At 38.6% G+C, this 24,160-nt stretch overlaps 1 protein-coding gene across 4 annotated transcripts in view; it reads left to right on the top strand.

The window, feature by feature from the left end:
* The window catches only part of PPP2R2A (protein phosphatase 2 regulatory subunit Balpha), a 77,709-nt gene extending 53,815 nt beyond the window's left edge, over positions 1–23,894 (top strand). For all 4 annotated transcript variants that reach the window (XM_043927171.1, XM_043927170.1, XM_043927169.1 and 1 more), the window contains 7 exons: positions 6,377–6,542; positions 12,858–12,970; positions 14,032–14,209; positions 16,118–16,282; positions 17,379–17,548; positions 19,638–19,729; positions 22,896–23,894. In XM_043927171.1, coding sequence (XP_043783106.1) covers positions 6,377–6,542; positions 12,858–12,970; positions 14,032–14,209; positions 16,118–16,282; positions 17,379–17,548; positions 19,638–19,729; positions 22,896–23,175 — 1,164 coding nt within the window. In that variant the 3' untranslated portion in view covers positions 23,176–23,894. The remainder of the gene's footprint in view (positions 1–6,376; positions 6,543–12,857; positions 12,971–14,031; positions 14,210–16,117; positions 16,283–17,378; positions 17,549–19,637; positions 19,730–22,895) is intronic.
* The last annotated feature ends 266 nt before the right edge of the window (positions 23,895–24,160 follow it).

Raw genomic sequence — 24,160 nt, 5'->3', positions numbered from 1 at the left:
TGGGGTTGCAAAATGTCTGACACGATGAGAGACTGAACTGAATTGATTCCAATATCAAAACGGCAAAGTTCAACAGGTGCAAAACTACAGTGCTTTTGTAACAGCCTAAATAATAGCTTTTGACATCAAAGTGGATGGGGCAATATTCTTTCTGATGATGGTAATGTGGAGGGAGAGCCCAAGCAGCTGCCAGACTGGTGTTCCATACTTTTTAAGGGATCTTTTATTTCTAGGGATGCTCATAGGAGGTGGTCAGCACTTGTTGAAGTAACTGGTTTCCTGTTGGCTTTGGATTGCTCAGACCTCCTTCTGGTTTCTCTGAGGCTTTTTGATACATATAAGCTAAAATGTTGGGGGAGGGTTAACATTTTTAAGAGACTTAAGGAGAAAGGTGAACAGAATGGTTGTTCTTAACTGATTTCTCTGGATTGTTATGCAGCCTTTGTTTTATGTTTTCTACCACTTCTGGTTACTTACTAGGATTTCTGTCTCACTTTTCTGTTCTTCATGTAGTATTCCCAAAACTTAACACGATTTAGAAGAAACCTTTAGCATGCTTATCTCAAAAGTTGGATGGTATTGTTTATATGTTTGTATTCCCTTTTCTAAATTATTTGGAAAAACTAGAATGAGACTCAGCCACACGATATTGTTTTAATAGAATTTAATATCATGTATACAAAGGGCTTGGCTTAGTGTATTTTTTATTAATGTGAAGGAACAGAGCCTGCTGTTTTAGGGTGACAGGGTAGCGTTCTCTTGAGAGTTGAGTAGTATGTGGGCCCTAGATTTGCAACTCCTGGCAATGCAATCTGCTTTTACCAATAAAGAAATGGAGAAGCTCAGACAGGTTACTGGTCAGAAGTCATACCGTTAACAACGACGTGAACTCTTCCTCTAGAGCCCTTGCTGTTACTCCCGATTCCCTGCCCATTGCATTCCCCTTTCTGACCCGGGTTTAGCAACAACAGTTGATGTGCCACACTCCCTGCCAAGCTCCCTAAATCTTACTAATCTTCACAGTAAAATAACAGAGATGTTATGCTGACTTACTACATCTCAATTTATTACAAATTTATAAGTGAATTGAGACCTAAGTTAAATGCCTTTTCTAAGATCGCACAACTAGTCAAGTGGGTTAAAAAAAAAAAGCTAATTCGATATAAATTGGGATGAATATCCACAATGAAAAACAAGTCTTAACTCCTCTAAGTAATGAATCTAAGTGGTATGAATCAAGAAAATCAGTTTCCTTTATAGTAATGAGAAAAGAGTTGGTCCTCAGGCTTTTTAATAACAGCCATTAAGGAATGATGTTTTCTTTGTACAAGTTTAGTGACAGAAAAGTTGGAGTTAGGAAGCCTTGAGAGTGTAGAGACCTGGGCTGTAGCCCTCATTCATAGCCATTAACTTGTCCAAGCACCTCTCTTGTTCAGCTGTCTGTCCTCTCGATTCCTAGTTTCAGTCTTACCTCTTAATATTCCCAGTAATTAAAATTGCTCTGTGCCTTGCTCTTATTCTGTGTCATGGTTTAGAACTAAATTATTCTGGGTAGCTATATAGGCTGAATCAGCACTTGAACCTTTTTAGATTTTATAACATTTTAAAGCGTTACAGTTAACCCTTTGAACAACATGGAGTTAATCCCTGTATAATTTATGGTCACTGTCTGCGTCCCCTGATACATAGTACAGTTGTATTCACTATTAAAACACACATGTGAGAGCAGTCCTGCGCTGTTCAGGGATCACCTGTGCTAACTGTAACCTACACATCTCCATGGGTGGTTGGATCCACAATTCAGAGGACCAAGAACGAGTTACGCCTGGACTTCCCACTGTGCAGAGACTTGGCGCCCATAACCCGTGTTAACACGGCTTTGCGTACATTGTCTTTCATTCGGTTATACTTCGAAGTGGAATTGTTGAGTACATCTTTTAAGGCTTTCAATAAGTATTGACAGATTATTCTCCAGAAAAGCTGTGTAAATTTATACTTCTGTCTGTAGTGTATAATTTTTGTCCATATTCTCATCAGTAAAGCGGTGATCATTATCATTTTTTAAATTCTTCATCTGTTTAAAGGCAAAACATTATTCTTTAATTTTGCATGCTAACAATGAATAGTTATATATTTGCTGACCATTTTTTAGGTAAGCTACCAACTGTTGGCCTTTTCATGTCTCAAGGGGGAGACTGTTAATATTTTTCTAATTATTTTTAAGGACTTGAAAAGATAGTAACATTTTTTACACATGAAAGGTAGTAATCTTGTCTTATGATGCACTTTTCTCCCTAGTATGCTTTTTTAAAAGCTTTTAAATATTTTTCTTCTTACCTTGTCAAAAGTCAACCTTTCTTTGCTCTTTGCTTTCACTTTTATACTTAGAAGCTCCTTTTCACTTGAGAATTATATAGAAATTCACTATTGTACTTTCTCTTAGCTTCTTTTATTTACTTTTTAAACATTTGATTCTTCCCTCTGAAATTTATTTTTGTGTAAGAAATGAAGTTCTAATTCTCATCCCAAATGTTTGTTTGGCTCTAACACCACTGGATTTTACTGCTGTTTTCTGTTTTGGTTTCGTTGAACCTCAGGGGCATACTTGAATTCATGACGCTACCACTAGAGACCACAGTCAGGCCCTTTACTTACGCAAACATGCACATAGGTGCGCAGCAGTGCACACATTAACTTTTATTTGCATGATGTGCTGCCATTCACCTGTCACTTCACAGATAACTGTTTGAATGTGTTGTTGTAATTTTCATTTTGTTTTTGTGTGCTGGACTGTGTTTATCTGTGGCATTAAGTATAGCATTCGACTCCCAGCAGTTCCCATGTGTGCAGCAGAGTCTCGCCAACCACATGCACACGACCGTGCAGCAGACCCCCAGTGTGACTGGACTCTGTGCCCGCTGGCCAGCGGCTTCCTGCCATCCACCTCCCTCCAGTCCCTGACGGTCACCGTTCTGCCTCCTGTTTCTGTGAAGTTGACTGCTTTAGACAATCCATGTATATAAGTGGAATTGTGCAGTACTTATCATTAATGACCGGCTTTATTTTATTTAGCATAATGTCCTTAAGGTCCATCCATGTTGTAGCCTATGACAGGAGTTCCTTTTTTTTTTTTTTTTTTTAAAGGCTGAATAATTTATATGTGTATACACATGTGTGTGCATATACCCACCTACCACATTTTCTTTATTCATTTTTCCATCAGTGAACGTTTAGGTTATTTCTGCCTCTTAGCTATTCTGAATAATGTCTTTTGAGGTTCCTCTTTACTTCTTTTGGATTTATACCCAGATTGCTGGATCATCCAGTAGTTCTTTTTTTTTTTCCTCGATGTGGCATATGGGATCTTAGTTCCCAACCAGGGATTGAACCCATGGCCCTTACAGTGGAAGCATAGTCTTAACCTCTGCAATGCCAGGGACGTCCCTATTATTTACATTTTTGAGAAACCCCCATACTGTTTTCAAAGTGGCTACACAATTTGTATGCTATTTTTTTTTTAACTGTGTTGAAATATACACAGAAAAATGCACAAAACACTAGTGGATTATCATGCAGCAGATATCTCAGTCAGGAGCCAGAACTTCCCAACTTCCATCAACCCTCCTCATTCCCCTTCCAAGCAACTCCTTTCTCTTTCCTCCTTATACGTTTTTTAACACTTAATTTGGCCTGTAGTTTTAGAACTGTTTGGAATCTACACTAAATATTCTGTATCTGGCCTTTTTGCTCAGTTTTTGTTGGTGTAATAATTTGCTCACTTTCATTACTATATTGTGGTCTTCTGTATTTCTGTACCACAATCTATCCATTCTGTTACAGATGCGTATGTTTTGGTTGGTTCAGTTTTCAGCTATAAAGAATAAAAAGTTGTTAAGATAACATAGTTAAAAAAAAAAACAACAACAACATAGTAATAAGGGAAGCCTGGTGTGCTGCAGTCCATGGGGTCGCAAAGAGTCAGACGTGACTGAGCAACCGAACAATAGTAAAAAGTGGTTCTGCCCATTTTATTCTCATGAACAATGTGTGAAAATTCTGGCTCTTCCACGTCTTTGCCAATGCTTTGTGATTTTATAATTTAAACATTTTGAGATTATGAGGGTGTCTTGTTATAGTTTTAATTTGTACTTTCTTGATTAATACTGAGTTTCAGCATCTTTTTATGGGTTTGTTGGCCATTGGGTATCATCTTTTGTGAAGTACCTACTAAAATTTCTTGCACTTTTTTCTACTGGATTGTCTGTTGTTTTTCTCACTGATGTGTAGGCTTAGCACCTTTTGAATATTAACCCTTTGTCAGTTGTATTTGTTGGAAGTATCTGCAATTCTGTGACTTACCGTCTTATTTTTCTGAATGATATTCTCATAAGTAGAGGTTATTAATATAATTCAGTTTATCTATGTTTTTCTCTAGACTTACTGTGTTTTCTTTCCTGTAAAAGAAATACTTCTCTACCCCGAGGTCCAGGAAGATAATATATTCCCGTTATTGTTTAGATCTGTGCTTTCCAGTACGGTAGTTACTAGCTCCATGTGGCTATTTAGGATTTAATTAGTTAAATGTAAACTTCACTTCCTTAGTCACAGTGGCTACATTTCTGGTGCTCAACAGCCACATATGACTGGTGGCTGCCATATTGGACAGCGCAGATGAGGACTGTTTCCATTGTTGCAGAGAGCTCTCTTGGATGGTGTTGTACTAGAAGCATTTACAGGTATATTCCTGATTCACCTGGAATCAGTTTATATGAGTGGCTTAAGGTGGGTGTAGTAGGGGTCAGGGTTTGTTTTATTATATTGAATATATGAATAACCAATTAACCAAAAACTATTTAGTGAAAAGACCATCCTGGTCCAGCACTTCCATTTTTGTCTGAATTCAGGCCTACCTGAATTATATGGACTTTAGTTTCTACTTTTGACTAAAGTTTCATATACACAAGTTACCTGAAGGCAGAGATTCTGTGTTATTAAATCTCTGTATATCTCTGGGACCCAGTGTACATAGTACTGTAGTCTTTTGCTTACATTAAAAATAGCATTCATATTAAAAATTGAATTGCTGTTGATTGTAACTTTCTTGGAGAATAATATGACAAATTTTTTGAGGCTGAGTAATTTTCAGTGGAAGATATATGGAATTTCTTCTAAAGAGATATTGGCATATAGCTATTAAATGGGTTGGGTTATTAGATTTGGTGTAAGAGTATTATAATGAGACCAAGATTCTCAGTTTGAATTTTACCCTTTCCATATCCCCAGTGTGCATTATGTTCTGTGATGTGTTCTGCATTCTCAGTATTGGTAAACGCACTCAATAATAATTAATCCAAATACAACTGTGACCATGAATGATCAATCCAGATAATCAAGCTACTGGAAAAAACAACCTAAAACCTATGCTTATGAGATAATGATTCAGTAAGATTTTCTTTTTATAAGGAGAGTAATAATAATGACCAACAGGCCATTCTTAGTATCACTTCATCTTAAACATTTCATTTGTTAATTCATATTTACTTAAAATAGTTGATTATAAATACTACCTTTCTTTTAAACTATTTTTACATTGGTTCTTTGAACTAGACATTTAATGTTTTTGGTGGAAAGGTTTTTGATTGTGTGATGATGGATTAGTAAGTGAAACTCTAGAAATGGTTACAGTTTTCATTTTTGCTAAGATATTAGTGTTAACTGAAGAAGTTCACAAGTAGTCTCTCTCCAATAGCTTAAATTATATTCATTCGCACTGATACTAAATGAAATAAATCATTGGTGTGTGCTAGGCTCATAATTAAGAAAGATAATTTAAGGAGGGTTAGTGTTTGTTGCTGAGTAGAGTTGGATGTGGTTTCAGTGAGTAAAACAGCCCTGTAAATGTGGTCTTGAGTGGGGGAGGTTGGAGTCAAATGTGCCGTTGCACTTATGAGGGCTCTTCTCTTCAAGAGCTTTCCAGCAGTGAAATGACCTAAAGGCAGGCATGAGAAAGGCAGAGAAAGAAGGTGTGCCTCATCCTTCTTTCTGCTGTTTCTGATGAGTTTTTCTTATTTAGTCTTTACTTTTTGGATGAAACTTGTTATGTATGCTCAGTAGTCCTCTATTAAGTATGTCATATATAATGGTAAAGTAGCAGTCAAAAGGATCCATATTTTAATATCATTTTTCCTAATAAATTGGGCCTAATTAAGTAAAGGGATTTATCTTTCAAGCATTTGTATTTATTCCTTGGAAGCTTTAAATACAAAAAACAATAGAATTGTATATAAGATGATACAAGGTCTGTTAGAACTGGTTAAGTGTTTGATTAATTTGAAATATTTCTCAACCGGTCCAAATATTTTTGTTTCCATTTTAGAACAAAATCCAGTCTCATAGCAGAGGAGAATATAATGTTTACAGCACCTTTCAGAGCCATGAACCAGAGTTTGACTACTTGAAAAGTTTAGAAATAGAAGAAAAGATCAACAAAATTAGGTGGTTGCCCCAGAAAAATGCTGCTCAGTTTTTATTGTCTACCAACGGTGAGTGTACATTTCTTCTTTTCATAAACCTGCTGTGTGCACATGTCCTGTGGGTTCCTTTCCCCTGTTCAAAGAAGAGTAATTGTTAAGAGGGCTCTGGAGATAGACATTTGGAAATATTTCTTCCCCATATAGAATGTAAACTCTTCTTTTTTTGTCTTTCCTTTTTTATTTTCTTTCAGTTTTTAAATTCTCAGAAAGAGCTCCTCAGGTGTCCTTGTTCTTTAGTACACACACAGTTTGTAGTAAAAAGAATGAGATTTACATTTGCTTTGGGTCAGATCCTGTTCCTGCTCCTTCTTGGCGTAGGAGGCTTGGGCGGGTTGCTGACCCTGCTCAGGTCTCCTCGTCTGCACACTCTGGGTGGTGGGTTTGCGTTACCACCTGGTTGAGGTGAGTACAGCCGATGACTCCTGGTGTACACAGTGAGTGCTCAGTATGTGTTCATTTCCTTCCCGCTTCCTTTTTAAGTGTGCCTAACTCTCCAAAGAGTATTTCATACTGTAAATGCAAAACACTGTCAAAGGACGGTCCCCACTCCAGGACACTCTAGGAGAGCACTCGTCTTACTTGATCCTCGTTCAAGAAGGACACAAACTGGAGTTGCCTCATTGCCATACTGTCTTGTTTCTGTAGGAAGAGTTACTAAATGAAGGTTAGAATTATATAATGTCTCTATCAGAATTTAAAGTCCTTTAAGACAGGTTAAGAAGTGGGTCATTTCCTTTTGTTCTTATTTTTACCTGAGTTGTGACTTGGCTTATCCCTGTGGATTTGGGTCTAAGAGAGAGTCATTAGCATGGTTGAGGAGTACTTCAGGTGTTTTGGGTAGCCAGTCTGTAAAAATTTAAATTAGAAGCTTCTTGATGCTGGAACAAGGATTGGGGGAGACTTCCATTTTCACATCCTCTTGGTATTAGTAAAATCAGATATTAGCATCTAGAACTCACCATTCTTTAGCACTTGCAGAATCCAAACTCAGGTGACTTTGGTTGACACAGTAGAAAACATTAAGTGCTGGCTTCATCCACCTTAGGCCTTCTCACCTACTGTGTCAAATTCTTGGAAGTGCATTCCACAAAATGATACCACTGGCTGATAACATGAACTGCATTTTCCTCTCTTCTTATTAAAAGAAAAATACATAGAGATAATGATTTAAGCATGTAATTTACAGCATTGTAAATGGAGGCTGTGTTGTACATCGGTTTCTAATCTTGGTTCAGTTTAGATTTGTACAGTTAACTTTAAGTTTTTTCAAATAGCACTTCAGGTACTGCTCTTTGACATCAAATAATATGTATTATTGTAGAGAAGGAAATGGCAACCCACTTCTCTGTTCTTGCCTGGAGAATCCCATGGACAGAGGAGCCTGGTAGACTGTGGTCCATAGGGTCGCAGAGAGTCGGACACGACTGAAGCGACTAAGCGCGCATGCAGTATGTGTTTCTGCTTTGGAAGTAAATGTCTCAGGAGGTGTGTTTGCTCATAGTAATTTTGGCAGTTCACTTCTTACAGGCTAAATTGTTTTATTTTTTATAGAGGGGGATTTTTAAAATACAAGCCTGAGTAGCATAATGAAGTCCCATATACCAAACACCCAGCTTCAGCAGTTCTCAGTTCATCCCCAGCTGTGTTTCGCTGGTACTTCTTACCCTGCCTTTTCAGTCTTATTTGAAAGCAAACCCCATTTCATCTCTCAGTTTTCATTTATATCTCTGCATGTCATCCATGCAGGTTTCCTCTGTGATGTGAAATAAATAAGGCATCATATAATCAGCCCAGCTTTTCTAGACACTGAACTCGGCAAGAGCTCAGTGGGAGGAAAGACCACTGGAAATTCCAGGGACTGGGTCAGGGGTCATGTGAGTCTAAGTACTGTTTTTGTGTGGGCAGAATAAACAGTGTTCCCCAAATAGGAGTATGTAAATTTGAAAAATCATTGATTAGTAATACAGCTTATTTTTAAGGGCAATACACAATGCATTGCACATGTTTGGGGTTTTTTGTTGTTATTAATGAATGCTAAGTAAAACACAGCTTTTGGGATGGTAGTTGTATTATTTTATGTGCTAAAAGTAGAGTCCAATGTGGAAGAATGTAACAAGTATCAAAATTTTACATACCACAGTATCTGGGAGTGCTGAGAATAGGAAAAGGGATGGGAGGAGAAGTACTTGAGCTGCATCTGAAAAGCTTTATTCTTTGAAAAGGAGAAGGCAAATAGGAAAAATGTTAACTTCTGTTAAATCTGAGCAGTATCTCTATATTATCTGGTATAGTTTTCTCTGACAGACAGCATAATATCTGTACTTTCTCTCTTCATAGTGTAATGGGTCTTTATACTCACAGAAAGGTTAGAAAACTACTGGGGAGACTGATGGAAAATGGGAGCAAACGTTCCAACTTTGAGTAATCAGAATTAATCTTCATCTTTGCATTGGTTTTCTGTGATCATCACTATGCAAGTATTTCCCAGATGGTTTTTACTTAAATAATTTCATAGTCATCTTCTTATAACTTTATTCATTTAATGTTTCTTCAAGTGACTTTATTCTCTTTCTCTTTAACCTCCTTTGCCTTTCTCAGATTTCTCTTCAGTTTCTCTATGTTGCAAAAACATCCAGCTCTAAAATCTGTTGACCATGGGTCTTTGAACATATGACTGATAAAAGTTCACTTGTGAATAGGTTGTCTTAACAGCTTATTAATAAGAAGCTTTTTGGATTGTATGTAAAAGCCACACATCTACAAAGGAAACTTGGTAGCATTTGTTTTCCCTGTTCTAACCCTCTGTGGTGAGGGGAATACTGGGACTCTGAGCTTCTGAAACACTTTGGATATCAGTATTCACAGTGTCAGGAAACAGGTAGAGCAGTGGTTCTTAACTTTTTAACTCTAACAATTCTCTCTGAGGAGTCTAATAACCCTCTTCACAGAAAATGAGTATATGTACATACTCTTGTGTGCAGGTTTTTGGAGCTTGATTATTCTCATGTCCCTCCAACTACAGGCCCAAAATTCCTGGTAAAAGTAACCGCTGGACTTCTCTGGTGGCTCAGTGGTAAAGAATCTGCCTGCCAGTGCAGGAGACACGAGTTCGCTCCCTGGTCCAGGAAGATCCCACATGCTGTGGAATAACTGAGCCCTTGTGCCACAACTACTGAGCTTCTGCTCTAGAGCCTGTGGGCTGCAACCGCTAAAGCACCCCAGAGCCCATGCTCCACAAGAGAGACCAGCACCGTGAGAAGCCTGCACACCACGCCAGAGAGTAGGCCTCGCCCCCACCCCTGCAAGCGCTTGCTGCAAGTAGAGAAAGCCTGCTCACAGTAACAAGGCCCAGTGTAGCCATAAATAAATAAATAGATCTTTTTAAAAAAGAAAACAACAAACCTGCAAGCCCAGCAGCACAGCCAAGAAAAGTTTTTAAAAATACTGTAGAGCATAAAAGTTTTGATTTTTTTTTTTTTTTTTTAATTCCCAACCTGCCTATTCACAAGCACTGCACTGATACTGTGTAGTACTTCTTGGTCTTCTGTTTATGCCATTAAAAGTTTTTAGCACACTCTAAGGCACAGATTTTATTATCTTAAAATTTTTGTTCTGAAGTTTAATTTGTTTAAAAAATCTGTTTACCCAGTATTTTTTTTCTTTTTCTTTCTTTTTTTTTTTTTCTGTAACATTACTGGGAACCACAAACTAATTACATCTTATCTGAAATGTTTGATAAGTTTATTGTGATTTCTTTATCTGGATCTTTAATAAGGATGACAAATTTGAGCAGGCCATAAGAAATCATGGGAACGTGTGTGTGGTGGTGTTGGAGGGGGTTCATCCTCATAATCTTTAGATGATAATTTCTCCCAAAATGTAGAATTCAGGCATGGCTCATTTATATGATAGATTTGCGGACAGGTTAAATACTCTTAAAATTTGTCGTTCTTTACCTAATTTATATAAATATATGTAAACCAAATGGCACATAGAAAACACATATACCTTAACTGCAGTATAATTGAAAACCCCAGTTACATAGGCGTCAGATGCAATAGTCAGCCACAAGCCAGTAAACTGGCCATTGTTCTCTGTGTACATGTCATCTCTGCCGGGGGCACCCACAGTGGTGCTACGCATGCTTCTCCACTGGGCAGAGGGTGGCCAGGCTGGCGGAGGTCCTGCCATGTCTCTATATGATGGAGCACTACAAAGTACTCTGTACACTGCTTTTCATATTCTGGTATACCCATTTGTTTATGAAGGGCCATTAAGATGTGGCATTTTGTAAGTGCAGTTTTAAGCTTATAATGGGCATGCATGCTCAGTTGTGTCTGACTCTTCGAAGCCCCATGGGCTGTAGCCCACCAGCCTCCTCTGTCCATTGGATTCTCCAGGCAAGAATACTGGAGTGGGTTGCCATTTCCTACTCGAGGGGATCTTCCTGACCTGGGGATTGAACCTGCATCTCCTGTGTTGGCAAGTGGATTCTTTACACTGGGCCACTTGGGCACACAGAGTTAAATAAATGTGCTTGATTCCATTGTGATGTAGATGGCTGATTGAGTAAATAAATAAGTGGGGAGAAAGGATGCTTGTTACAGAGAATTCCAAATAACATGTGGATGGACACTCCTGCTTGCCCGACTGTAACTGGTCCCATCAGACATGGATGGATTTAGTGCCTCATTTCCAAGGGGGAGACACTGAGTGTGCAGTGGAGGAACCTGGCAGTTTCTTTCCTAACCAAGTGATCACCAGTGGAAGTCACGTCAGTACTGTGCATACATGTACTTCACTCTCAGCTCTTCTGATACCCCGTGATCCCAATCAGATCATGAGGGAACAACAGACATGCCCAGTGGACGGACATTCCACACACTTTGCCAGTGCTTCTCAGAACTGTCAGGAAGAAGAAAAATAAGAAAGTCTGAGAAATTGTTGCAGAGAAACTAAGGTGACTTGACAGCTACACACAGTGTTGTTTGAATCCTGGAACAGAAAGGAGGCGTTGGTGGAAAACCTGGTGAAGTCAGAGTAAAGTCTGAAGTCTAGCGAATGGGGTAACATGGAATGGTAATTTCTTAGTTTTAACAAATGTATGCTGATATTAGGAAAAAACTGAGTGAAGAGTATATGGAAACACTGAGTGCTCTTTGCAACTTTTCTCTAACTCTAGACTTACTTCGGAGGCAAAGCTTATTGTAAAAAACACTATATATTCTCGATCCTGAATAATTTTGTCTTGAAGGACTTGGGGACGTATGCTTTTAATTGGTAAACTATTTTCAGGCCCTTGTACTTACTTGAATTGAATCACAAATATAACAGAGGAAAAGAAAGATTTTAAACAGATCCATCCATACCTGTTAAGAAGTTTGTGGAGTTTTTGAGAGCATCTGCTAGGAAGTGTGGGACCAAGGGAGATAGATAACCTTACCATTTTTATTCTAAATAGTCCCTGGTGGCTCATATGGTAGAGAATTTGCCTACAGTGCAGAAGACCCAGGTTCCATCCCTATGTCGGAAAGATAGCCTGGGAAAAGGAATGGATACCCATTCCAGTATTCTTGCCCGGAGAAATCCGTGAACTAGGAAGAACTGAGCCTGGTGGGCTGTACAGTCCGTGGGGTGGCAAAGAGCTAGACATGACAGAGTGGCTGACACCTAGGCCATTTTAACCGACTTTGCTTTTTTGTGTAAAAGTTTAATATTAAGCGTTACGCATGTATAGACATATGACTAAGCATGTACTTAGTCACTTAGTCGTGTCCGACTCTGTGACCCCATGGACTGTAGCCCGCCAGCTGCTCTGTCCATGGGGATTCTGCAGGCAAGAATACTTGCCATGCCCTCCTCCAAGGGATGGACAGACACACACACAGAGTTTCCCCCGCCCCCTCTAGCTATAATGACACACACACACACACACACACACACACACAGAGTTTCCCCTGCCCCCTCTAGCTATAATCACACACACACACACACACACACACACACACACAGTTTCCCCCGCCCACTCTAGCTATAATAATTTTTGAAGGGTAGGGACCTGGCTGTGACCTGACTTTAATATTAAATGATATTTAATGAGTGCCATAAACAGATTTTTTATTTCTGTGCTATTTTTATATGTACAGATGCTTTTATTCACCTGGTAGTAAAAAGTTTGTGTTTTATTAAGTCAGGTCAGGGATTTTATTCTTGGGATCCTTTTGGGTCAGATATGAAATCACATGTTTAAATAGATATTAAAATGTTTTTCTTCTGTCAAGGTTAATCTCTCATTTTTTAAGACTTTCTTTATTTTTTCCCCAGATAAAACAATAAAGTTATGGAAAATCAGTGAAAGGGACAAAAGACCGGAAGGGTATAACTTGAAAGAGGAAGATGGAAGGTATAGAGATCCTACTACAGTCACTACACTACGTGTAAGTACATGTTAAAAAAAAATTCTGATTCCAATGAATAGTCTTCTGTACTGTTATTATATAGTCTAGATCCTCAACAGAACATGAATAGGAATAATTACACTCTGCTGCTTCCCAAGATTCTGTAACCAGAGAAAACATTAAAGACTCAAATTTTAAACAGATCCCGACCTACAGACGAGTCTCACTGTGGCCAGGGGCTGAACCAGGACTCAACACAAGACTGTGTTTTGATTTGTTTTGTTTTTTACTATGCCACCACACTCTCCTGTTCTTATGGTTTGGTTATCAGCTATTAGAAGGTTAAGTTTCAAGATTAACTTTTTTGGAGATCAAAAAAGTAAAAATGGACTAAATCTTCTAGTTGCAATGAGAAATACCAAGAATTTGATGCTTTGGGCTGATTTCCTTTTTAGCCACTTTATTTATTTATTTTTTTTTCATTTATTTTTATTAGTTGGAGGCTAATTACTTTACAATATTGTAGTGGTTTTTGCCATACAATGACATGAATCAGCCATGGATTTACATGTATTCCCCATCCCGATCCCCCCTCCACCTCCCTCTCTACCCAATCCCTCTGGGTCTTCCCAGTGCACCAGGCCCGAGCACTTGTCTCATGCATCCAACCTGGGCTGGTGATCTGTTTCACCACAGATAATATACATGTTTCAATGCTGTTCTCTCGAAACATCCCACCCTCGCCTTCTCCCACAGAGTCCAAAAGTCTGTTCTGTACATCTGTGTCTCTTTTTCTGTTTTGCAAATTATAAACATTTATTAGCTTTGCAAGTCTTTCAAACAAAAGATTGAAACTAGGAAAAACTACAAATTTTGATAGTATTGCTGTCTGTAAAGGAAGGCATATTTGTTTTTCATTTTTCTTCCCATGTCAACACTTCAAGCAATCAATATCAGTTGCTTTATAAAACTAAATTTGTGTAGTATTATGCTGTTTAATGTTACCTCAGAAACTGGAGTAATGAAGTCTCCTGAGCCTTCAGTCCTCTTGTAGAAATGGAGTGTTTTGTAATCACTTCTTTTTCATGTCTTGTTGACAGGTGCCAGTCTTTCGGCCCATGGATCTAATGGTTGAGGCCAGTCCACGAAGAATATTTGCCAATGCTCATACATATCACATCAACTCAATTTCTATTAATAGTGATTATGAAACATATTTATCTGCAGATGATTTGCGGATTAATCTTTGGCATCTGGAAATAACAGACAGGAGTTTTAGTATCCATTTGGTTTCCTTTTTTGGTGTTAGGTAAAGAAGGCATGTTATCCTCATACTGGAATTAGCTTCATTCTCTCCTTAGTGTGTTTTGATTCTTATATAGTAGCTTATTATTTTATAGCACTTTTTTTGTGTATGAGTTATTTAACACTGGGTGAAATTATTTGATAAAAGGTATAATGTATCAATTTAAAACTTGGATTCTTGGAATTATAACGAATTTTTCTCTTTGTACCTATGAAAATAGAAAAAAAAATTTTAATAGCTGTTTCTTGTAACAGAAACAAATATGTGGAGTATTATCTTTAAAGTGTTTTTAATTATAAAAGTATCTCATTAAGGTTGGAAAAGGATTCGTACAAGTCATGATGCATGATGGTCTAAATACTTCTCATTGTTTATGTTATCCTCCTAGAAATTTTCTGTGATTACGAGATACACACACACACACACATATATAGAAATGTATATACATGTTTGTTTTTAAGTACTTAAGTTCTTGATAAATGGCCATTATCATGACTGCTATTAATGTATATCTTTCCAAATAGATATCATTTGAAAAATTAACACTGTACTATAGTTCATACTCTACCAGTGCAAGCATACCTCAGAGATACTACAGATTCAGTTGCAGACCACAAGAATAAGGTGAATACTGCCCTAAAATTAAGTCACACGAATTACTTGGTTTCCCAGTGCATATAAATGTTAGCGCTATATTGTAGTCTGTTAAAGTATGTAGTTGCATTATGTCTTAAAAAAAAAAAAAGTGTATACCTTAGTTTAAAAATACTGCTGAAAAATGCTGATCATCACCTGCACCTTCAGCGAGCGGTAATCTTTATGCTGCTGGAGGATCTTGCCTCGTTGAAGGTCGCTGATTGATGAGAGTGGTGATTGTTGAAGGTTAGGGTAGCTCTAGCAGTTTTCTTTGAAATAAGGCAGCAGTGAAGTTTGCCACATCAATTTTGACTCTTCCTGTCATAAATGATTTCTTTGTAGTCTGCAGTGCTGTTTGACAGCATTTCACCCACAGTGGAACTTCTTTCAAAACTGGAATCAGCCCTCTCAAACCCTGCCACTGCTTTATCAACTAAGTTTATGTAATGTTCTAAGCCCTTGGTTGTCCTTTCAGCAGTTGACTAAATTCACCACCTTATGTGTGTAGTTCATGGCACCCCAAAACAATTATAGTAGTAACATCAAAGATAGCTGAGCTGATCACAGATCACTGAAACAAATGTAATAATAACGTAAAGGTTTGAGCTGATGTTAGGAAAATGGTGTTTGATAGGCTAGCTTGATGCGCAGTTCCCACAAAACATCAATTTATAAAAAATGCAGTAAATCATAGGTGAAGTGCAGTGAACTGATAGGTGAAGCCCGGTAAAGCAAAGCAAAGCAACAAGGTCTGCCTGTAATGCACACGAAGAGCCTGTTTTCCTGTACCTTTAGTGGTCTAGTCAGTGAAAGGGCCTCTTGTTTTCATTTGCTTCTTTCGTCCTTAGTAGACTTTTCATATTTTTTCAACCATCTTTTTGCTCTTTTCCAAAATTTTCTTGGATTTGCATGTATTCTTATTGGAGTTTTTTTTTTTTAAGCACCTTCTTAATATCAAGTAAATCAGCTCCATTGTTTGTGTGCAGCTTCCCCGTTGTGCTGCCTTGCAGATTTTTCCTTTTGTTTTGTTTGGAAATATGGTAAGTTCTTAATATTTAGGATGATGGCCTATCAATCTTTGTTTATGTCTTCTGGGATTTATATCATACTCAGGGAAAAAAACCCCTCTACATTCTAAAATAGAATTAATACGTGTGTCTGTGAATGAGCTGTAGATCTGAGAAATATAAAATTATACTTGACCTTTCTTTTAAGTGGAAATTCCTTAATAAAATGCTCTCCAGATATTGTGGATATCAAGCCTGCCAATATGGAAGAGCTGACAGAGGTGATTACAGCTGCAGAATTCCATCCAAACAGCTGTAACACATTTGTATACAGCAGCAGTAAAGGAACAATTCGGTTATGTGACATGAGGGCATCCGCCCTCTGTGATAGGCATTCTAAACGTAAGTTTATTTTCAAATGATAACATTTTCTGTTTGTCTTCAGACATGGTAACTACATGTACATAGGTTTCCTTGGTGACTCAAACAGTATACTAAGAATCCACCTGCAGTGCAGGAGATCTGGGCTCAGTCAGTGGGTTGGGGGGATCTCCTGGAGCAGGGCATAGCAACCCTCTCCAGTATTCCTGCCTGGAGAGTCCCATGGTGGAGGAGCCTGGCGGGCCACAGTCCATGGTGTTGCCCAGTCAGACAGGACTGAGCGGCTAAGCACAGCACCTGAGTCTTAACCTCCTGTACCTTTTGGTAAGCTGCCTGACTCAGCCTGAGACCTTACAGGTTCTACTGGAAGAACACAGAAGACTGTCTGTGGGGTACGTCTGTTGAGTACCAGTGGATGTACTTTAATAGAGTGCTATTCTTTGGGAACTTGGGTTGGGTTCCCCAGTCCTGTCTGCAAGTAGAACATTTCCTCTCTTCCCTGCCTCCCTTCTCTCTTCTCCCCACCCCCTTCCTTCCTGTTTTGGGCTTCCTAGGAAGAGTTTTTCCTGAGAAGAGGTTTCTTTGACTCGTTTAAGTTTGAAGAGTACAAGGTTAAGAAATTCAGGGGTTGCATTATTCTTACCTTCATGTTGAATTTTTTAAAAACTTACAAAGACTGTTAACATACTTCTTATCAAACTAATTTTACCTGACCACTCAAAACTTTGGGTATGCATGGGAATGGCGAAGGTGGTCTGTGTCTCGTGGTGACGGTACAGGCAAAGTCAGTGAGGTGTATGTAGGACCACACACCTGACACATGCCAGATGTGGCAGCCGAGTCTGGTTCTGGTGGATTAGCCGTGCGACTCTGGGACGTGCTGTGCTGCATAATGTGCTTCTGCCTCTTCAGCTTCAGTGTTGGGTCATCCTCATTCTCCTAAGAAACACTCTCAGGGAGGTTACAGTCTTACAGATGTTCTTAGAGACGTTTTCCAGTTCTTTACTAGCCTATTTTTAGCTCACTGCTAGGAAGTTTGTGAATGATGTTTTATGTAAATGCTTTGTCCAGGCCAGAGTAATTACAGATGGTCCCAACCTATTGTGCTTGTTTTTAGTGTTTGAAGAACCTGAAGATCCCAGTAACAGGTCTTTTTTTTCTGAAATCATCTCTTCAATTTCTGATGTAAAATTCAGCCATAGTGGTCGATATATGATGACTAGAGACTATTTGTCAGTCAAAATTTGGGACTTAAATATGGAAAACAGGCCTGTGGAAACATACCAGGTATTTGGAATTCTTTCTTTCAATGAGTATATAGCCTATATGTGTTAATCCCAGTACAAAGTGCGTGTTCACCATTGGGCTTTTTCCTTCAGAGATCCATGAATGCACTGCTTTTCCTTATGTTAAATTTATACCTACTTTTATAGATTGTGTTTTCTATGTAGTTTTACAATTAAAATGTAAAGCTACCAATTTGTTTCAATAATAACTTTTTTACTACTGTTATTGACATTTGAAGTGAGGATGGAATTAAGGTGTCTGGGGAGAGCTGCGGGGAGAATGGCCAGGCCTGCTAGAGGCTCCCAGATAGAGTGTGGACAGTGCTAGCTGAATGAGAGGTTAACCCTGGCGTGTCGCCCAGTCAGGTGAACTGGCTGGTAACTGTTGTCTTAAGCTGAAGCAGAGGGGCTTGTGAGCACCCAGCAGACAGCTTTGGAAGCTGCCCATCTGTCGTAGAATGTCAGTTCTGGATTCTCCTCGTCAGCCAAGCTGCTCCCGTGGGTCCCTTTATTCTGGAGAAGAGAATGAAGATGTGCACAGCGGGGACAGGGTGCAGTTTCTTTTAACCTGTGCTGACCTGGCTTAGTGATTGGAGTAGTCACATCACACTCACTGTAGCAGGTGCAGATTCAACTCCCACTGAGTTTGTATAAGCATCTAGCTGACCGGTTATGTGATTGAAGGGTAATGTTAACATTACTATTTGCCTCACGTACTCATTGTGGGTCCTAACCCACAAATGTTGTAAATCCTCTGTGTTAACAGATTTTCACCTAAAATGTCACACAGAGTGGTCTGAATCATTCCATTATACTTAAAGATAAAACAGACACTTAAAATGATGTTAGGTTGTTTCATAAAGACTAGAGAATTCTAAGCTTTGAGAAAGTACTTGTTCTTTTCTGTCATTACTTCATTTTAAGGTTCTCATTTAAATGAAAAAGAACAGTGAGCTAGAGACTCCTTTTTTTCCCTTATGATCACAACAAATACTTTGGAACTTTGCTTTGTAATTTACTAATATTAATACAGAAATGTATCATTTCTAAGAATACTTTTTCAATTTATTTTCTAGTTGATCCCTTTGTGAAAAACTAGTGAATATAGAATTGAACTTAAAAAAACAGCCATTTTCATTAGCTTTGGATACTATATAAGAAACGGGCTTCCCAGGTGGCTCAGTGTAAAGAATCCACCTGCCAATATAGAATCCACAGGAGATGCAGGTTCAGTCCTTAGATCGGGAAGATCCCCTGGAGGACGAAATGGCAACCCACTCCAGTATTCTTACCTGGAGAATTCCATAGACAGAGGAGCCTGGTGGACTACAGTCCCAGGGTCACAGAAAGTTGGACATGATTGAGTGACTGAGCACATACTGTGTGGAAGTAATAACAAGTGTGTCAAATATTTCCATGATTCATATGTGAAGTAACCATATAATTTATCACTGGATCAGGGCAGGATCATGCAGTGTATAACATATGCACTTAATGATACTGTAGGCTTCAGTTAGTTATACCCCAAAATGGTAGTTAAAAAGGAAGTAAAGCCACAGTATTGTATGTTTTTTAATCAACAATAGAAAATCAAGTGTCGGAAAATTCAAATATTGCTCTATATTCTTTAATCAGTGTCTCATCTGTGCCATTTTAAATATTTTCTGGCCTACTGTTTTAGTCAAACTTAAGAAGAGTAAATGTGCCATCCCCAGGAGGGTATATTTCTCAGTTGTATGAAAGAAAAATGTGTATTGGTGGAACGGGGAGCTCAATACCTTTACTGTTTCTCAGAGAATTGAGTTTTTGTTTTGAGAATTGAGTTTTTGTTTTGAGAATTGAGTTTTAATGAGATTAAAGTATGTATATGATCTGAAGAATTTCATGGACGGAGGACCCTGGTGGGTATAATCCATAGGGTCACAAAGAGTTGGACACGACTGAGTGACTTCACTCAATCCATGTGTTTATATATTCCTTCTTAAAAAGATAGACTTGTTAAATCATTTTCCACTTTCAAGAGCAGTAGATCGTGTGATGTAAGCTAAGTACACATTTGTGTGTGTGTATAATAATTTTTCCCCCCCCAGGTGCATGAATACCTCAGAAGTAAACTTTGTTCACTGTATGAAAATGACTGCATATTTGACAAATTTGAATGTTGTTGGAATGGATCTGACAGGTAAGTTGATTTTAATTTGAACTGAACATCTTATTCAAATGTGAATTCTATTAGAGGAAAGAAATTTACTATTTCACTCCTAGTATGATTGCCACATTTACTTATGGCCGATGTGTTTTTTTGACTGACATAAATTACATTTCCCAACTCCATTTCCCCCATGGTTTCCTTGAAATCTTACAGCAGTATTGGGAGATAAAAATTAAACATTGTGTTTCACTAAGTAAATGTGAAAATACACCAGAAACTTCTAGATATAATGTTAATATATAAATTTTAATTTTTCCCTTTAATGGACCAGATCAATCACCTTTTTAATATACCAGTAGTTAAAATAGTGAAATTTCAGTGTGTTTGTTACTTTGCTGTTAAATTGGTTTTAGAAATATTTAGGTGGAGATACTTCATTTGCAGTTTTACACACCAGTTTTTCTGGATACTACATCAATACCTCATAGCAGAGAAGAGGTAATTTCTAGGTATTATTTTAACCATATTACCATGAGTGATGAGGCTTGTTATAATCCACAGCTTTGCCATAGTACAGTTCCTTTTTACTGTGTCATCAAAATGTGTACCATTACTTCAAAGGATAAGTCTTAATCTTTTCAGTTTTGGTTGTCAGTATTATTCATTTCAGTTCAGTCACTCAGTCATGTCTGACTCTTTGTGACCCCATGGACTGCAGCATACCAGGCTTCCCTGTCCATCACTTAACCCCCGGAACTTACTCAAAGTCATGTCCATTGAGTTGGTGGTGCCATCCAACCATCTAATCCTCTGTGATCCCTTTCTCCTCCCACCTTCAGTCTTTCCCAGCATCAGGGTCTTTTCCAGTGAGTCTGTTCTTTGCATCAGGTGGCCAGAGTATTAGAGCTTCAGCTTCAGCATCAGTCCTTCCAGTGAGTATTCACAACTGATTTCCTTTAGGATGGACTGATTTGATCTCCTTGTTGTCCAAGGGACTCTCAAGAGTCTTCTCCAACACCAAAGCATCAATTCTTTGGCACTCAACTTTCCAACTCTCACATCCATACGTGACTACTGGAAAAACAATAGCATTTGACTAAACGGACCTTTGTTAGCAAAGTAATGTCTCTGCTTTATAATATGCTGTCTAGGTTGGTCATAGCTTTTTCCAAGGAGCAAGCCCAAGCCTCTTTTCATTTCATGGCTACAGTCACCATCGTGGTGCTTTTGGAGTCCAAAAAAATAAAGTCTGTCACTCTTTCCATTGTTTACCTATTTGCCATGAAGTGATGGGACCAAATGCCATGATCTTAGTTTTCTGAATGTTGAGTTTTAAGCCAACTTTTTCACTCTCTTCTTTCACTTTCGTCAAGAGGCTCTTTAGTTCTTCTTCGCTTTTTGCCATTAGGGTGGTGTCATCTGCACATCTGAGGTTATTGATATTTCTCCAGGCAATCTTGATTCCACCTCGAGTTTCATCCAGCCCGGCATTTCACGTGATGTACTCTGCATATAAGTTAAATAAGTGGGGTGACAGTATACAGCCTTGACATACTCCTTTCCTGATTTGGAACCAGTCTATTGTTCCATGTATTTATTTACCATTCATTATGTTCCAGGAGAACAGACAATACTAAAAGAAAACATAATTCTGGAATCACTAAACCTACTTTCAAGGTATTCATTACTTTATTCAACAATAGTTTTATCACTGAAGCCTGAAATGATTCAGGTTTCATGCTGCTATTGAAGATAACAGAACTTGAATCATTTATCTGTTGTCTGATTTTTTAAATTATTTTTATCTGGTGGTTATATGAGGCCAGGTAGTAGGCTGACCACAGTAAACCTGGAGGAGCAAGCAGGCTTCGCCTTTGAACACCACTGCCCCCCGAGGCGTCAGGGAGACAAAGGAGAAGGTGCTGCTGGAGCAGGGTGCAGTGCGCAGCTGCGCCAGCTCATCTTCGTGTGTTTAAACAGCATCTTCCGTCATAGGGAAACTGTTTCCCTGACATGAAAACTTGTTTTGGCAAGATGCTCTCCTATATAATGACTGTGCGGGCATCTAAGGCAGAAGAATTCACATGGGTGCAGCACTGCTGTCTAACCCACTGCTGCTGCTAAGTCACTTCAGTCGCGTCCAACTCTGTGCAACCCCGTAGATGGCAGCCCACCAGGCTCCCCCGTCCCTGGGATTCTCCAGGCAAGAACACTGGAGTGGGTTGCCATTTCCTTCTCCAATGCATAAAAGTGAAAAGTGAAAGTGAAGTTGCTCAGACCCCTGTAAATAGCACACGTTCCCTCAGTCGTGGTCTTTGTCCCATCTCATTGTCTCCTTTAATCAGGAACAGTTCTTCATTCTTGTCTTTCATGATCTCAGCTTGTTTTAGAACCACAGGCCATTCATTGTATAGAATTTTCCTTCATTTGAGTGTTGTCTTATACTCCCTCGTGATTAGATTCAGGTTATACATTTTTGGCAAGAATACCATAGAAATGTTGGCTAGCAACACCTTTTAAATAGCTATAGACTAGGTGTCAGAATCCATTAAAATCCATTAAGACCTCACAAATGCAGGTAACATGGGGATGCCAGTCTAAACTACACAAATTATAAAAATATCTGTCAAAAATACTTGCTTACAATATACTTAGTGTTTAGGTTAAGTGATTTATTTTAATAAAAATGATATATGCTACTTGTTTTATATTCTTTGAAGCAGATTTCTTAAAAGCATTCATAAGAAGCTATTGTCTGAACCTGACATGTCCTGGGAACATCAGTAGCTTATAATGTAAATCAGAATAAAGCATTGTTTTTTTAGAAGTGTATACCACAGTTTTGTGTTTTGTTGTTGGTTGGCTGGTCTGGAGGACTGCATAGACTGGGGTTGTAAATGTTTTCAACTAAGACCATTCACTACTACCTACAGGCCTTACTTGAGGATGCTTTCAACTTTGGTGACAGTTTGGGCAGTCATGATAGGAGTCATGAATAGACAACAAGTTAACTAATACCATATTCCTAGTTTATTCCAGTGATTGGTCTCTGGGTTGGTGCCAGCAGCCCTCTCCCTAAACCCAGATCTGCTTGCAGTAGCTCTTGCTTTGGAGCATTAGGCAGAATTTCACCAGCAAAATGTTCACCAAAAACTCATGTTCCTTTTTTGACTGGATGCTCTGTCTCCTTTTCCAGTGTTGTCATGACTGGATCTTACAATAATTTCTTCAGAATGTTTGACCGGAACACAAAGCGAGACATAACCCTGGAAGCATCACGAGAAAACAATAAACCTCGCACGGTTCTGAAGCCACGCAAAGTGTGTGCAAGTGGCAAGCGAAAGAAAGATGAAATCAGTGTTGACAGCCTAGACTTCAACAAGAAAATACTGCACACAGCCTGGCACCCCAAGGAAAATATCATTGCTGTAGCTACTACAAACAATCTGTATATATTTCAAGACAAAGTGAATTAGGGTTGGCCTTCCTAGCAGAAGAACCCACTTCCTGCTTAGTTGAGATAGTTGAATCTAGCATTCGTACTTAAAAAAGAGAGAGGTCCATTGTGGCGCCCCTTTTCCAGTGTTTGACAATGTGCCATTCGACAACACATTTTCCATAGCTACATGGAGAAAGCTCTGTGGATCCCTCCCTGTGGTGTTCTCCATGTCTGCTAGCCATTTAGGTAAGGGTAGGGCACTTTTAATTTAAATGACTTCTTGCACCATCTTGCCTAATGGACTAGATTGGACTGTGTCAACATTGATTTACTCCACTTTTTATGCCTTCCATTGTGATGACGTCAAACACAGTGAAAGCCTTCAGTCATGCTTATGGGATTTAATTGTGTATCCTCATTACTGTATCATTTGTGGGGTACACCCCTCCTCCCCTTTTTTAAATTAAATACAGCTCATTCTTACTGTGGCTTGTAGCATTCCTCCTCTCTGGCCTCCTGGACTCTTCCCCTTCATCTCTCTTCCCCTTGCCCCTCCACCCAGTCTTGGTGGTGGTATAAAAAGGAAAGAACGAAAGCACACAAACGAGTCAGTTTGGGGTCAGTGGTAAAGGGGGTACATGTTGCGAACAAATGTTTTAATAACAGTTGGCTGTAATCACTCCTTGCCGTGTCTGGCACTGAAAATAAGGAAAAAAAAAATACTACTACTGAATAAAAGTGACAAAGAATGGAGAATCTGGTTTCCTTTTTCTTTTTAATCTACCTCTTTAAGCCAATATTTTGTGTCATACTTTTGGGCGCAGTGAAATGAAATGAGGTTCCACTGTTTAATTGGTATTTTTGTTAATTATTTTTAAAAAGTGTTCTTTTACATTGAGGAGAGGTATTGGTTCTGTATGAACATATTTTGACTATATATTGGTATTCCTAAAGATATCACGATCTATATACATGCTACTAGAGATTTTTTTTATTGTAGTTATAAGGGTACTGGATACATT

This window comes from Cervus elaphus, chromosome 16 (assembly GCF_910594005.1).
Source record: "Cervus elaphus chromosome 16, mCerEla1.1, whole genome shotgun sequence".
Taxonomy (NCBI): domain Eukaryota; kingdom Metazoa; phylum Chordata; class Mammalia; order Artiodactyla; family Cervidae; genus Cervus; species Cervus elaphus.
This window is presented reverse-complemented; position numbering and strand designations above follow the sequence as displayed.